This window comes from Leptosomus discolor, chromosome 5 (genome assembly GCF_034619465.1).
Source record: "Leptosomus discolor isolate bLepDis1 chromosome 5, bLepDis1.hap2, whole genome shotgun sequence".
NCBI lineage: Eukaryota > Metazoa > Chordata > Aves > Leptosomiformes > Leptosomidae > Leptosomus > Leptosomus discolor.
The window spans coordinates 41,566,320-41,583,746 of NC_141395.1; the positions used below are offsets into that span (position 1 = coordinate 41,566,320).

General features: G+C 39.6%; 1 protein-coding gene across 6 annotated transcripts in view; it reads right to left on the bottom strand.

The window, feature by feature from the left end:
• The window catches only part of AGAP1 (ArfGAP with GTPase domain, ankyrin repeat and PH domain 1), a 384,764-nt gene that overhangs the window by 239,533 nt on the left and 127,804 nt on the right, over window positions 1–17,427 (bottom strand). For 4 of the 6 annotated variants that reach the window (XM_086466250.1, XM_086466249.1, XM_086466246.1 and 1 more), the window contains exon 3: window positions 16,134–16,221. In XM_086466250.1, the coding sequence (XP_086322376.1) occupies window positions 16,134–16,221 (88 nt within the window). Of the gene's footprint in view, window positions 1–15,355; window positions 15,368–16,133; window positions 16,222–17,427 lie in introns of all 6 variants that reach the window. The other 2 variants (XM_086466247.1, XM_086466244.1) reach the window with 1 other exon arrangement.

The window sequence follows — 17,427 nt, forward strand, 5'->3', positions numbered from 1 at the left end:
ACTGCCTCACATTGAACTTACCAGACTAAGATAAAACATCTATTAACACGCCCTAACTTCCTTCTTCACCCCTATTTTTTTACCTGGAATTATTTCCAATTTGAACTCTATTTCCCAACTACACTTACTTCAAAACTTACCACACGATCAAAACCAATGCATTTAAACATGTTGATAGGTGAGCCAACAACTCTAACTTTTCTCCAAACAAGCTCTCTAAGCAAATAAGTCAGCACATACAGACTAACACTGATCCTCAAAACATTTGCACAAAAGTCGCTAGCCTTAGGGAAACAATGAACTGGCTTAGACCCACTGTTCCCCCAGCCCAACCATTTCAGCAGCTTTCAAAACAAGATCACTCAACAGTTCAGCTATGTGAAATATTTAAGCATGTTTAAACACATTTCATGTTTAACGAAAGACATAATAACAAGGCTTTTTGTTTGTGGCTTTGTCGATGCCAGTTTTGTGTTGGTTTTTTATTTGAGTTCAATGTATTTTCTTTATAAACCTCCCCTATTATAAGCATCTTAGTAGTACCAAACATGCAACAATTAAGACTGTCACATTTCTAGTTGTTTAATTCCACAGAAGGAGTAGAACAGCTATGTATGGATTTTCGTTATCTTGCTCACAAACTGGATTTCAATTGTGCCTTCAAAGACCAAGTGGCAGATAAATACATATTATTAGAGTACTTGAAAAGAATAATCAAAACCAAGCCAAAACTTTTAAAGGAAACCAGTCTCAGCTCTCAGGAACTGAACTTCTATTAACCAGATCACTATTTCTACATGTCGTCAATTAATTGTATATGCTTCACAATGAAGTGTTAAAGAAAGATGAATTACTCAACATACAGCCCTCCAGACAGGCTCTTTAAAACTGTAAGTATCAGTGGAAATGCAGTATATATGTGATTGAAGAGGGAAAGCTCTGCATAATTGCCATTTCCTATTTTCTTTTTTTTTTAAACACTGAAAGTTCACATGGCTAATTATAAAATACCATGAACCGAACACGTTTAAGAGCCAACTCATTATTCTCTCCTGTCAATAGGACGCCTTTCAAATCTCACTATCTTCAAACAGTCCTCAGAGGCATAAAGAAGGTACAGACAAGGTGAAATAAAAAGTTTAAGCAGAGAATTGAAATGAAATAAAAATCCATGGATGTAGTATTAAAATGTACATACATGGATCACAAATGTGAGCAGCAAGAGATTGTTCTCGAAAGCCACTTCATGGTCACTAACAATTTTGTTTGTGGGAGCAGCTTTGAGAAGTGTGCCACATTTAACAAATACAGTATAGACTTATCCAACAGCTCCCTTCCTATACAACTCCACGCTAAGTGACCAGCTTGTATACCTGCTCCTTGTCTTCCCCAAAAACACTGTGTGTGGAGCTCACAGCGGTAATGTATTTTTATTTCCAGTATTAGATTCAAATCTTGACATGCTGTACCACTTCACCACAGTCTGTCATGCTGGAAGAGCAGTGCTGCACTCAACCAGCATACAGTCAATTCAAATTATTCAAGCGCTTTCCTTATCCTTAAAGCTGAGTGTGCTCGTTACCTAGAATATGCACTAGTTCCTTGCACATCCTCATGCATTCATCTATTTTTGTTTGGGTTGAGGTATTTCATGGTAAATAGTTTAAATCTAATACCACCCCTAATGAAAACGTTTAAAAGAATACACTAGGTTTCCAATCTGTAACAAGCATTTAAAAACAAATCTAAAGATCCAGAAATGCAACAGACTCGCACACATCCCCCAAATAAGAATTATTTTATGCAAATCTGAGATCAAAGCAGAATGCATCCCTATTAACTCATGTTTCCACACCATTAAAAAGCCCTAATCATGAGCACATTGTAAAATTAGGTACTACACAGGACAGAAATTGAGAAAACCTACCTCAATATCAAGAATTTATACAAACAACAGTATAAACAGAGAATAATATACATACTTCTACCAGTGTATGAAACCAAGGCTATGTGGTTGTCCTGCAGATACCCGTGGTCATGAGACTAAGGCAAACAATAGACTGATTCCGCCTTTGACTTGATGAACCCCGACATGACCCATCTCCAGGTTGGGCAAGTAAAAGCAGTGCAAGGGCAGTGATTTGGGGATGGTTCAGCTTGGACAGCACCACAATGGTTATTTTTTTTAAAAAACCACATCTTTGGAGTTTGTAAAGCATCACAGGGCCATTTGGGAAGCGGAATTGGAGAGATCAGCCAGTTCGAATACTGAACTACCACGGCTTGTCAAAGAAGTCAAGAAGTCTCCCAAGGCTACAAAATTCTACTGTATTTTTCTAAGTATCTGTATATATGACAGGGCTGGGAGACCCTTTGAAGCTAATGACACTGAAAACAAAGAAATTACCTTCTTAATTTAAAGAACGAGCTCAAAAAAACCACAGCACTAGTCCCAAGGGAGTAGCTAGCTTTGTTCCACTCCCATCAGTATTATGACACATGCAGCTTTTTAATGAGGGAATTTCTCAACTCCCATATGTACCTGCCAAAGGAGGTCACTGAAAAGGAAAGACTGGCAGCTTGGACCACAGCTCTGAAGGACAGAGTGATCACTCCTGCTACGTCCTAACAGGCACATCAAAGCACAAAGGTGCTGGAGTGCAAGGCACATAGTCAACAGCTGAACTACATTTACTTGCAACCCCAACCCCATCTCTAAAGCCATATAAAAGACATGTCCATGAATACCTAAATAACTCCCTACAGCCAGACAGATGAAGCTGGAAACTGTTTTCATGAAATGTCACAGCGATTTTAGAAAAACAAATCATTGCAACTGCATGGAAGGTTTAATTTGGAAGGACTTTAGTATGTGGTTTATTTATCTTCTCTAAAACTCTGTATTTACAAATGACTGCATTATTCCCCGTTTTACGGGGCCAGATCATTATCAGTTCACACAGACTCATTTTCAGACACATACAAAATTTTGCATAAGAAGGCAAATACTACTCTGGTGTACAAACCACACACAATACCCACCAGAAGATACAGAGCGCTGCTTCTGATGCAACCCGTAAAACCTCCCAATGTCCTGTGTGCATTAGGCCAGATTCCTGCTATAAAATGCTCCAGATAAAGATACAGCTTTGATCAATATAAAGCTAAATAAATTCTGCGCACTAGTGATTTACAACCACAACTAAGGACCCAGCTCAAGTCAGAACACCAGGCTAGGGGAAATCAACAAAAGCTTCCTAATCCCATTTCTATGCACATCACTCTACAAAGGTTAGCACTTTGAATCAGCAGCAGTAAGAAACTGCCCTTTAATAAAAATTGAGACTCATTTTAAATACCACATACATTTGTAAACAAAGGTGTCCTATATTGCGAAAGCTTTATATTACATAGGGAATTCCACAGAGGAAGGTTTTCATCCAGCTATGAAAGCCTGGCTGCCTCTTTCTCTAGCTAAGAGCTGTTTCACTGCGTAATTGCTCACTGAAGCAATTGCTGATTTTCATGCTGTATCCCTAGGCTCAACTGCATTCGCCAGGCTCTTTATTCAAGCAAATTGCCACGGGGATGAAGTTATTTGCCCATACGAGAAATATAAATTTGGGGGGCTTGCCAGATGACAAACCCATGCAGCAGCTGAGTGCCTACCATGACCATGGGGGCAGGGCAGGCAGGGCCACGCAGGAAAGGAGAGACCTTTGATGCGAAGACTGAAGCAGCCATAAAAGCCTGTATATAATATTCCAAATAACCTTTCACAAAAGCAGGCAGTTGTCTCATGAGCACAGATTCTCTCTCCTCCTCATCCCCCCACCTTAAGACAGAAAAGACGGTGCTCAGGCTTCTCTTCAGGAAAACACTTTACAAAGTCATTTATTCCCTCCATTCATCATTTCAGGACCAAATATATGAAAATCATTGGATAAGCTCAGAAAGAAAGAAAGATATGCTCGCAAGATCTTCTACAAATAATCAGAAGCACCAAAGAATTACTGCAACAGCCCAATAATGCCAGCGTTGCAGCTCAATGTTACCCAAAATTTTTATTTAAATAAACTATGCTTTCAAAATATTTTTTCCCAGCATTTCCCAAGAAAGCGTATTATCACACAAGAAGCATTAAAACTAAATTTTCGCCACGGCAAGTTGGCTCAGTGTTTGATGTCAATTCATATTGGTATAAACAGCACAGAAACTACAACAAACAATCATTCAGACGTGTGTAAAGTCAGCTTTTGGGTATTCCCTTAATACAAGTACTGTGCTAGACAATACTTCAGAAACCAAATGTGGTTGAGCTGGGTTAAGCATACAACCACAGAAACACAAAGACTGGGGAACCATCACTCTCACACTAGACTGAAGCTGCAAGCAGGTAACTGCATCAGCTTCCCAAAGTACCTGGGGTTTAAAAAAAAAAAAACAACCCCAACAAAAATCCCCCAAAAAAACACACCCAAAAAAAAAAACAAAACCAAAACCAAAAAACCACACAACAAAACCCAACAATGCAACCTAGGTGCTTAGGGAGGTGGTTTTGTGGCGGACTCGGCAGTGCTAGGTTAACAGTTTGACATAACCACCTTAAGAGCCTTTTCCAACCTAAATGACTGTACGACTCTAAAACTAGACTATCTGAGCTCTCCCTGAAGTATCAAGTAATGCTCAATTAAAGCAAGGTACACCCACAGGTGCAAAACATGTATAATAACTTTACATCATATAGATAATCTTACCATTACATAAAAACCAGCATTAATATATTACCTTGTAATTCCATGAAAAGAAGGTTGAGAGGCCTTTACTGCTGTACTTTTAGTAGCAGCCACAATGACATTTAACAACTTAATTTTGAGATATATTCATTGACATATTTGCAGTGCTTCTGCAGAAGGCCAGATCTGATGGGTCCACAAAACCCTGTAGTGATTCGAATGGAGATGAACTGAATTTTAAGTGTTCAGGAAAATACAGCTTACACTTCAAAAAAGTACTGCCTACTCAAGTTGGACAGAATCTGAGACCATAATTAATATTGAGATAGCAAATGGAGGGTGTGTGGTGTGTGTCTGTTTGTGTATGTCATCTTGAGGACATATCAAGGCAGTGATGCTGAATGACATTTCTGCAAAGGCACTGATCTAATTTCCAAGCGGTACAAAACCTCTTAACACACTAGTGCAGTCCTGAACTGGGACTGCAAATTAAGCAAATGAGGAGCCACCTGAGAGGGTGACATCCTGCTGCAACCTGCTCTTGGCCCAACACCAGCCAACTAGAATGAAATACACAGCAGCTGCTTTCATTAACTTTAAACAGTTGCCAGCATCTAAAGAAACCCCCCAAAAACTTGTGGTGCTTCACAGACCAGTCTGGAAAGAGCATTCATTTGAGGCAACCACACATCGCAGTTATGAGGAATTTTGGTGCAGGGAATACCCCACAGCAGATGCTCTGTTAGAACTTGGCGAAAGGAAAAGGAGAAGCCTGAAGCACAGTGAACAGGCTGGGATTCCCATCCAATGTTGTATTTCATAGAGAAAAGTAGAAAATGATGGATTAACCACCAAGATAAACACATGAAAAGGAGCCAGCCTCTAAGTAATTACGTTTCCTTCAGTACATGGAGACAGGACTTGGAGAGGAGCAGTGCATGTTATATTTTCACTATAAAGCTTCAAAAGTCAGTGGCATACTGCTTGTAAGCCAATTAGAGAAGCCTGGTCTTAATTAAATTACCATAATGTGAGTGCATAATGTGATGTAGAGGTAAGCCACACTTGGTACTCATCAAATGACTCAGCTTAAAAAAGGTATGATACCAACGCAAGTTTCTGCAGCAGCTTCAAGCCTCATGCAAATATTTTATTAATAACCTAGAAGATGGAAGTAACAGGCTGTTTAATTTCTAGATAATGAAGCAGGAGGGACTGCAATTATATTACAAAATTGGGATTGTACTTTAACATAACCATAACAAGTTAGAAAAATAGAGCAGAAAAAACAAAAGCAGCATCACAGGAACAAATGGAGAGTCTTCCAGCTAAGCAGGACCAACCAGCTGCAGAAAGACAGGGTCGGATGGCAAACCACTGGCACTGCAGACGTGGCACTGCGAATTCCTGTGGCGTGCAGACAAGCAGGTAGCTCGTCCTAGCCCTCCTGTCACCAGGAGCTTGGCAAAGCCTCATCCAGAACTCCCTGTATGGCTCTGGAGAGCGCGCTGCACGGAAGGTAAGGACCGAACGCAAAGAGCTCATAAGCACTTGCAAAAAAAAAAAATCTGCCTAGAAAGCACTCAGTAAGAAAAATAAGCATATGAATTGTGTTTATTTAAGGGAACAGACTGAGAAGAGACAAGAAGTGAGGGTTTTAAGAAATAACCTGCCGATCCCATTTCAGGGCAAGAGACAGACCTTTACCATTTTTTCAGTTCCTATTTTATTATGATCCCAGGTAAACATGCAAAAGTATCAAGTGGAAGTAGGCGTACAAAGCTCTACTCAAGAGTCACCACAATTCTAGGTACTAACCTTGGAATCTCCACTCCAACAGCAAATCTGATAGGCAGAATGGGATTCTGCAAAGCACACACTGCCCATGTGCATTTTAAAAAAAAAGTTTGCCTTCAGAACATTTAAAATCTTGTACGACTTCACTCTCCCGCCTGGCAGCATCCCTGAAACTCAGGGTACCCAGTTTAGCACGTGGCCAGTATCTGATCACCTGTTTGACAAACTGGAGAACGTACTCTGTTAAACTGGTCTGGTTTGGGGGTAGTACTTGATCTCCCTTTTCTGCAGAAGCCATACAGATAGCACCTCTCTCAAAGCTTAAAAAACATGCTTAGGTCACACTGAAGCATATGAGACAGCAGCAATAGTGTCATAGTACCATATAGACCATAAAATTTAGCATTACAGGCAAAAGAATTCTTATTTAAGGCAGTACAATGATTTTTAGCACATACACCAGAATTACACCTGTCACTCCAACACCTGCCTGGAAAGAATCTGTAATTAGTTGTCTTTCCTCCTAAGAAAGGCACAACACCAGCCTACATATGATTTTTAAATACAATAAGTAGGTTTGAGATTTTAATACTGTTCAAGGTTCTAGCACGAATTTGCAACTTCTGAAACATTTTCTGCAAAGTCATAAAGCACCTGTGCCCTGCATGTAAGCACTCACATCTCCGAAATTACTCCACAAACAAGATATTAGACACTCATTAATTCAACATGATGAAGTAACACATCTTCATCTGACATCTACTGCACATAAATATACAAAAATTCTGGCACTGAGCAAATAAAAGCTGAATATATTACCTGTTGCGAGCATGCCCTTTTTCATAGTTGACTCATGTGAAAACATACTTCTGACAGTTTAAAGGGGAGGAAAAATAACCAGTAGGAACCTGCAAGGAACCACCTCCTCCGATGGTCACCTAGATCCCGTGTTCAACCCAGCCTCCTGAGTGCTGGAGTCTCCTGCAGCCACACTTGCCATTGCACCACCTGCAGGACTTTCTCTGTACACTGAATCCTACCATTACAATATGAGATTATCTTAAGATTTCTGCACTACTGCTTTTGTTACTTACATTTAGCATTCTTGCCAGCACCACTTAGCACAGCTTTATTTTATTTTCAGGGCACAACTATGAATGTCTAATGTTCGAGCTTAATCAGGCAGTACAACTCTTCAGATTAACTCAACTATTTTAAAAGCTATGCCTTATTGCATATTGAAATGGAAAAGCAAAAAAAAAAAATTTGTACATTTATAGGGGTGTGACCAGTACCCCCGGTCAGCATAACTAACACTATTCTGCAAGGCAAACAGCCATAGACATACTGCTGTCATCGTCTTGCCAAGGACCCCTAAAAGGAGCTTGTCTGTCCCCAGTGTCAGGTGACAAGGTCCTACAATTAAATTAATGGTTCAATTAAATTAATAGTTCCATTTCTACTAATAAGATAGGAAATCAGGCATGACCAATAGCTTTTTTCACTTGTTTTTTGCTTTATTTATTTCATGGACAGCAAGTGCAGACAGTTGCTTACACATTACACCCACTAATTGTATATATGCTACAAGTCTAATTTTAAAAGCTTATTTTTATCAAGCCAGCTGAAGACAACCAAAAGCCAAACAGCAGCAGGCAACTTCTTTGGGCAGGATATGGTACTACTTTAGTACACGCCTACCTGTTTCTATCACCAGTCTTTTCAAGTTTAAAAAGTTTACACCCCAAAACACCACTTTCCAAACCAAGTTCCTTACAAAGTTAGCCCCATGACTTAAAATACCATCGCTCTTTTTCGTAGCAGTTCCTTAAAAGTTGGCTTATCATGTTTCACCTTCCAGACACTAACCCATTCTACCTTTTCAATCTAACATACAAATCATCTCCTGCCAACATCTGCTCAAAATTTCTCTAAGTTCAGCTTTATAAGCTTCCACCATAATTTCAAAGGTCTTCATGTACATACTAACAAACCCTAAACAGAATAACCAAGATAAGCCAAAAACTTAACTCCTAAAAGCACTGAAGCACAGATTTCAGGCTTCCTCCCACCCCCACCCCCCTTCTTTTTTTTTACATATCCCTTTGCTTTTTATACTTAGTTTATAGCCAGCTTCTGTAATATCTGTCTTTCATTACAGTATTACATTACAAATAGTAATGAAAGTTAAAATTGGACTTAGCTAGCTGTAATTACACTATAATCTGCCTGAACACACACAAAACCATACTGAGATCTGCTAAGGAAACCCAGACAAAGCAACTATATCATAATACTTTTTTTTAATTACCTCCCAAAATATTCCAATTCAAATACGAGAACAGAAGGGTCACTACACAATAGCATACTATATCTTAAGGGGTTATTTTCCATCTGTATTCTGTGTTTCACTGGACACCTTTCGTATTAGTACCACTCAGAACCAAGGAGGAGTGAGAGGGAGAAAAGAGAATGACGATACCAAAGCAAATCACAAGTTTTTTCAGACGAATGTTACCTAATGCCAAGTGGCAGCTCTACAAATACATATGGGAAGTTTTAAAACTATCAGCATTGAGGAAAACAGGTTGCCTGTTTAAAAGCCTCACTCAGAAGGAAAGCCAGACCATGAGAGTCAGGAGCTAAGACATTCCACTATCCTTCCATACCCTTCTCCTTCTTTTCCCCCAACACAGAACACTGACTGAGCAGGTCCAGCTCCGCAGCTGCCATAGAATAACCTGCCTTCCCAGCAGCATGGTGAAGGTATAGTGCAGTCAATCGCTTAGCTGACACCTAACCTTGCCATCCTGCAAGGTGGAAGGCCCTTGGCATTCCTAAAACATGTAAAAAACCTAGTGGCATGCTGCTATAGCAGCAAATTAAAATAATCGGCTGAGAATTAAACACACTGGAAATAAAATCAGCTACTATGTCCTATTTTCTGATACAACCCTCCAAAACAAAGAAAGATTAACGGGAAGGAAAAAAAACACCATAAGAAAGAAAATACAAGCTGAAAAAGAAACATGTTGAAAGAACATGTTCAAATTCTGCTTTAAGATCGAGAGCTGAAGACTGGGCTGTATGATCTAGAAATACAACCAGAAATCATATTTGAACAAGAAAGTGGAAGGAGGGCCCTTCTTCCACCAACATAAACTCCCAAACTGGCTTTTGATTCAACAGCAGCAGAAAGCAAAGAGCGCTGAAGTCCTATAAGTCACTTTTATTACTATTAAGCACCTGAAGTTGTAACAGCAGCTATAAATCCAAATTACACTTTTTACCTGGGACGCAACCTTCAGCAGAGACTCTTATGAGAAGGGCACAAAACCTACAGACATTAATCATCAAAACCTTTGAGTATTCAAGGTGCAACATGCTAAAGACATCTTAAAGATGAGTTGATCCTCAAGGCATACAAGTGAAAAGGGAAGTCCCTTCTAAGAAACTGCTTCTTCAGCATCTTCTCCCCAGGAAAAGAGCAAATACTTAGCTCCTTCCTTTAATTAACATAGTTCCTTATTTGTGCAACACTTTGAACAGTAGCCAACTTGATGGCTACAACAGAGAGGTTTTCAAAGACTTCGCTAACCCACAGCGGCAGTCTCGGGGGGTGAGGAGAGGGAAGGGCTGGGGAGGGGAGACTGCAGAATAAACAAACACACTCTTTTATGCTAAGCCTGAAAGGCTCCAAAAGCCCAAGAGAGCAAATAGCAGCTATACTTTAAAATGATCAAAAAAAGACAAGTGTTACCTTATATCTGAATGTTAGCATGAAAGGCCAAATAAAAATAATCAGCTGATAGTACTATGACAAAATAGAAGACAAAGAACCGAAAGGAGGCAATTTTGAAACACATGTTTAAAGTCATCGTCTCCTGCAGATAACACAGAATTTGTTTGTCTTTTTACAGACAAAAAAAGAAAAAAAGTACTCTGACAGCTTCTGCTGCCCCATAAAGTGTTGCGCAAAGCTTGTGAAGCACTGCAAAGAGGATTTGAACCCAGTATGGAAAATTTCAGCTTCCCTTTGTTTTGTGGCCCAAGCGCTGTAATGGACACAATATCCATCTGCTTCAAAGGAACCGGACTCTAAGGTTCATGTTGCTTTTTGAACTCATATGCACTTGGAGTTCTTCTAAAATCTCCCCATATCAGCTATGTGTAGATTTCTACCTGTATGATGACGATTTTATGGAATTCCAGGAAACTAGGAGTGAAAAAGCATGAAAGCCTCTCTTTAAAGAAAAGCACATAAGTACATATTCAGAGTACAAATTTCTCTGCTATTCATTTACATCGCAGCCAGCTTCTCACCAAGAACAGAGCACACAGAGCAGTCTAGATAGAGCCTCTTCTTTTACTCATGAAAAATAAAATTTGGTTGTTTAGTAAATATGGCTTTCAAATCCCTACATAATTGAAAAAAATCAGCTAGATAAAAATAGCTACTAGTGGCTTCTGTGAAGAAGTTTGCAACCTCAAGAACCTAACTGGTCACAGAGGAAGAATTAAATTTTTAGCCTGCACATGAATCATGTGAAGAAGGGGACAAGAACTACTGTCTTACAGAAGGAAGCGGTTGTCCAATTCTGCTTCAGTCAAGCTGGAACACCAGTGATCCTCATCTCACTGTTAAATCTCCCAGCACATCCAGGTATAAGAACTGTCAAAACATGGTACTCCTTTCCTGCCTTACTTGTATGAACACTTAATTTCACATAATGCAAGCAAAGAAGAATCATATTTCTCTCTTATTTTCAGGAGAAGCAGCTCCACTCCTGGTTTAATCTCAGAGCCCAGCAACCAAAGCACATTAGACCTTTTCCACGAATGACACCAACTGTAAAGTTATCTAGGTTAACAGATTACACTTGAACTTGTTGTATACATACTTTCGTAAGAGTCTATGGCCAGACAAAAATCTTGTGAGGAGATGCTGAACTAAAGCAGCTGAAATTTTAAAGCAGTCTTTCCCAATCCTCCTTGCATAATTACACTCTGACGAAGTAGCACAATATGGAAACAGTTACTAGACAGAAAGTGAAACACACTCACATGCATCTCCCAATATGTCTACGTGTTTTGGTAATGAACTAGCAACGTACTTTCATAGTAATCTCACTACATTACATTTCTCCTTCTTTGAAGGGAAGGCTGAAGGTGACACTTGGTTAGTATTTGAGTAATAAACACTAGGTTTTAGGACCATGACTGTTACTCAAGTGATACACTGTTCATTGCAGGTGCTGAAAAAGTTAAATCTACAATACAGTATAAAATCATTTTTAGGTCAAGTTTGGAAAGAAAACAAATGATCACAGCTTTCTGGAAAGCACGTTACAGCTTTATAGTGCTTACTGCAGGGACATATTTATTGCAGCCCTTAACGCACAGAAGATGTTGAATTTAGTGACACTTGAAATTTGATGCATCCCACGCTTCAGGGACAGGCTGAGGGTACCTGGTACCCTGTCAGGTGTGCAGCTCACGCAGCGGAGGGAGCACTATAAAACCCAAGCGCAAGACAAACTGCATGCCAGTGTGCTGACAGTCACGATGCACCAACTGGAATAAAACACCCAATGCAATCCTTTTCAATCCATTCTACCAATGAGAAAAAGAACTAAAACGGGCTATAATTACAAAAAGCAAATGGGAAAGAAGACATTAAAGGCAACTGAGTAAGCTTATATCATATAAGAAATTTAAAAATTCCATAGATAAAAATAATTACAGAAAGGTAAACAGAGATAACATATTAGTGGCTAAAATAACCCTCTGTAAGAGCTTCCAGGGCCTTTCTTTTGTGCTGTGCACCACAACGGAAGCTGAAGGATTGTCAACCTAGAAGGTGGGAAACAGATAGTATTGCAAAGATTCACATCCTATATTTTAATTTATATTATGCTCATAAACTCCTCCACACACAGACACATGAAAACTCCACCAACTGCAACAACCATCAAACTACCAGCAGAAGAGGTAACGACCAATTTCAGGACAAAAGTTACACTTCATGTTATTTTAAAGCCAGCCTCCTAAGCGCACAAACTGGAGACCTATGCCCTTAAAACTTTTTCAGAAGTTACCAAAGATAAAGCCAAACCAGTTGCTACATTGCACTGGCCTGCTCGCTCCACGTGTACTGTGCAGCCACAGGTGCCACTATCTTAACACCATTTCCTCCACAGGGAACCTGCTTCCTTCTGAACTCACACTTCAACTATTCTGCATCTGCAAATTTAAGGGGATTCTGTTAACACAACCTCAGCTCCCCTTCCAGGTTTTCTTAAATGGAAGATACGTTCAACAGATTTAGCAGTTCATGTTCACATCAGTTGTCTGTTCTACCATCTCGCCTTATTGTGGCAGTGGAGTGGGAGAGAAAAAACCCTCCTTTTTCCTCATCCCAGCTGAGACACCTTGGACCACAACTTACCTGCTTTTTTTTTTTTTAATTAGGCTCACTGGAAAAAAAAAAAACCCTGAAATAATCCTGACATGAATTAGGGTATTCACAGACATACCGGAAATGTGCAAAAGCCTTTAAGTCACACTTCACACCTCCATGGCTTTTTGGAAACAAAACCCCAAACAGTAACAGAATACTCCTGATGCCCACTAGATCTTTAAACTTCAATTCACCTTGATCTGCAAAGTACTTGGTCTCAAATTCCACACACACCAGGTTTGAGTTTGTTCCTACAGGCAGAATTAAATTTTAGAAAAAAAGATGTCAGGTTGCACACATCTTGTTGTTTCAGGTACAGAAAAAACCCAGCACACTCTTTAGTAGCAGTTTTTCTTCCTGTCACTTGAAAGGTTCTTAGAAGCTCATAAATCACTGAAATACCCTGTTTCCCATCAATACTTGTGGTGTCGTTACAGGAAAAAACTGCCAGTCCCAGACCACTGAAATTCCCACTTGTTACAGGGCAATACATTATTCCTTTTCTTATATCAAAACAAATACATCTGCTTTAAAAGCGTGTCACACAGGAGTACAGCTATGTGCATGCAAAATAGGCAAAAGAAGGGCCGAAAAACCTTCCTCCTCCCCAAGTAAGACTTCATGAGAAAACAAAGGTTTGCACGTTACAATCACACAAGTGACTAAAATTAATTCTGAACAGAAATAAAAGCTGGGCCAGACAATGAGAGAAAACTGCTTTACACTTTAATGCAATACGATTCCTCCTCTTGGTGGGCAGGTGGTGTCAGGCAGCAAGGGAAATGTCTTGTCTTAAAGAAAAGAACTGAAGGAAACACGAAACTATCTTTATATACTTAAGAGTCATCTACTGGAACGCTGAAGCTGCCTTAAAGGTCTACAGGAGATCTGGCACTTGTCTAATTCAGGGCAGGTTTCACAGTAATTGTAACAATTTAGAAGGCAAAGGATAACAGAAATAGCAGTCCCTGGTCATAATCACCATTTTCACATGAAGTACGCATCCGTCATTTTACCAATTAGATACTAATTACGTGATACCTGATAAATTTTGCTGTTTGTAAGCCAAAGTCAGTAAACTTTGGTTTTTGTTAGCTAGTCAAGTATCTGACACCTTAACGTCTGATACACATACTATTCTTTATCCAATTTAACAGTCCAGCACATTTACAATACCTCAGAAAAGGAAAAGAGGAAGATCCGCACTTGTCTCCAACATGGAGGCTTATACCTAGCCTTGAATTCTCAAAAGCTATGTTCCCATGCAGAATGTAAAAATCTGAAGTCCGGCACAGCAATGCAACAGAACAACCATCTGCGCTGCTGCTGTATTTTGTATTGAATGGCAGTGTATGGACTTTGCTTGGGTGAGAAAGAAATAAAACACTAACAAGTCATTACTACAGATATTTGCTAAGGATAGTTTATATGGGTTGAGTTTCCTTTAATGCTAACTTGATTAGAAATCTTGAACATATCCCCCACAAGGTGAAGTAGAGCTCTTAATTATTCCAGTTTTTCTGCTGTTAATTAAATGGAATGGTGTCATTAGTAAGGCTTGTCAGCTACACTTACGTGCAAAGAAATGATCTGACACCACTTTTGTAATCTAATCCTTTCAGGAAAGACAGTCCGAATGTCACTCAAGCACTGTAAATAAAAATCCTTGAAGACAAAGAGGACAGATGGCAACACTCTCAATGAACACCACCTAAAATACTCATAGTTTAGGAAGAGAGGACTGTTAACCCTGTGAATAATCAACATATTTGAATCTTGCAAGAAAAAAAACAAACCCAAAACATTTTCTGTTCATGAAATGAGGAAAGGATCTGTGGAGACACCATTGTTGCTGAAAACTTCTTGTATTTGCAGTACATAACCACTCCTCTCCATCAGCATCCAGAAGCCGCAGGCATAAACGTGGTCTACAGGCAGTTTTGTTGCAAGGCTCAATTATCCCCCCATCAGTCCTAGTTACAAAGCAGCAAAGACATCTAAGGCAAGCTTACAAACTTCACTGTTACTGAAATTACAAGAAAAAGCCTTGTCCATCCCTCTCTTTCCCTCTCCTCCCAGTTTAACTACAATTCAAGACTGTTAAAATGCCAAGTACTACGCTTAACAGCTCCCTTTGGCAGCAGTTAATTTGAAACAAATGTTACCATAGATGCATGAAGCTACAAACTATTGCTGAAAAGACAACTACAGCAAGAGACAAAAACAGTGAGATGTACTAAAGACTTGAAATCAAAAGGAAACAAATCAAAATGATACACAAAACAAGGGGGAAACGCTATAGTACAGAAACTGCTGTCTGTCTCTTCAAACAAGAGCTGCCATGAAGACAATGTATAGTTACCTGCATCCATATCTGCAAAGAATGGAACAGCCAGTAAGGAAAAGAAGGAACCAGAAATTCAGTGTCTCAGAGTTGGATTTAAAGTTCACAAGGAGAGTTAAAAAAAAAAAAAAAAAAATCAACAAAATTTTTAGTGTAAGATACACCTCTATAAGGTACTATGATATTTTTGATTTCAAACTACAAATTTGGATTAACTACAACGTTGTCATGTATAATTAATTTTCTATGGCATAACAACATTTTAAAGAAACAAAAACAAAAACCAAAAACCACAGAACCAAAACCCAAAACTTGAAGACTACAGATTTAATATATTAAACAAGGAACAAGTTACACCTTTAGTTTAGTAACGTGAAGTTGTTTTTTTTTGGTTTAGCTTGTGAAGGTTTTTTATTCCCCCAACACCATAAACCAAAGGACCCGATCCTGCAGAAATCCACTACTAGATATAGTAACTGTGGCTTTCAACAGTCGTATTGAAAGCAACAGCACTACTGAGAGCAGTAGACTCTTCTAACACAGGACTAGAAGATTCCTATATGGACACATCCTGGATGACAAAGTATTTAACGATGCTAAGTGGTTATCAAAAAGCTACAATTATACTCATCATACAAACATATTTCAGTCTGGAGAATGTTAAATGAAAAATCTCCACGAACACTGAAATAGCAAATTGGATTCTCCACTGATTCATTTCGGCACGATTAAAAATGAATAAAGATGTAGTTTGTGGAAAAAAAAAAAAATTTGTGACACTTGCATATTCACATACCTTCAGGTGATTCCTCTTGGACATATGTGCCAGTCAGATACCGGTGTACAAGTGCAGACTTGCCACTCGCTAGGTTACCCACAATCCCCTGGAAAAAGAAGTGCAACTGCAATTAATCTCCATAAAAACTAGTATATACAAGCAAAATCTTAATGCAGAAGTAAACTCTCTGCACTTGAGGAGAAAGCCCACGCAACAGAAACACGCCAAAATATGGCAACAGATAAACTGTCCACCAAAAAGCCAAGGCTACAGCAGAGCAGATAGATGACAAAGTATAAACCAAACCCAGCTTATGTTAGTAGCACTCCTTTATTCAGCTTGCCGCTACTGCCAAGTGTGGACATGAGGCAATATATAGACTTCAGGGAAGAAGCTTGAAGCTGAGAGCAAGGTTGTCACCTCTTCACTGAAAAAACAGAAACACGTCACTAAATTTTCATCCTGGATAACAGCTCTGTAGGCTACCCACCATGTGATTCCCACAACTTGCTACACATGTGATATATAGGTCCATAGACAGACAGATCTTGGCGTGTCCACTACGTCCTGAAGTCCCTTACTTTACCAACAAGTTTACAACTCAAACCATCCATGCCCAAACATCTGCAGCATTGGGAACATCCGACAGTCAAACAGAAGTACTCCATCTCGAAGGATATGTGATTTTTCTGTTAAGCTGGTTTGCTAGCATTTGTTTTAAAAGCCCAGGCAGAAGCAGCAAAATCTAGCCCAACACCAAAACAGTTTTCTTCCCAGAGGTGCTCAAATGCCAAAAACTTGGAGATTTGCTTTTTTGTTGTTGTTGCTTTAAAAGGACTGCAAGGGAGTTAGGATGCCTGCTTGCATTATGCCACAGCACCGAACAAGCTGTCCTTTTCAAGCTGTAGCCTCACATTGCTGGCCAATACAAGTCCTGCTGATGTGTCCCCAGGCCTGACCAACAACCAGAAGCGGAGTGACAGATACAGCAAGCAAGGTCCAAGCCTGGCTGCCTGGCCTGTTCTGCAGTCCGGGGGACAGGAGGGTTCAGAGAACATACCTTCCCTACATTTCAAATAAGTGCCTTTTTTTCTTGTTCCACTGTCATCTCTGAAGACATTTTACTTACTCAGCTTTCTGAGGAGAAGACAGGAACTTATACCATCCTTTAAACAAACCTAAGCCTACTCTGTTCTTAGAGGTTTATCTTTACCCCAACCAAAAGGTTCAAAACACGAGATCCCTGGAGAGAGGATGAACTCTGATGATCTGTCCAAGCTCGCCAAATTGACAGGGGCAGCATGAACAGCTT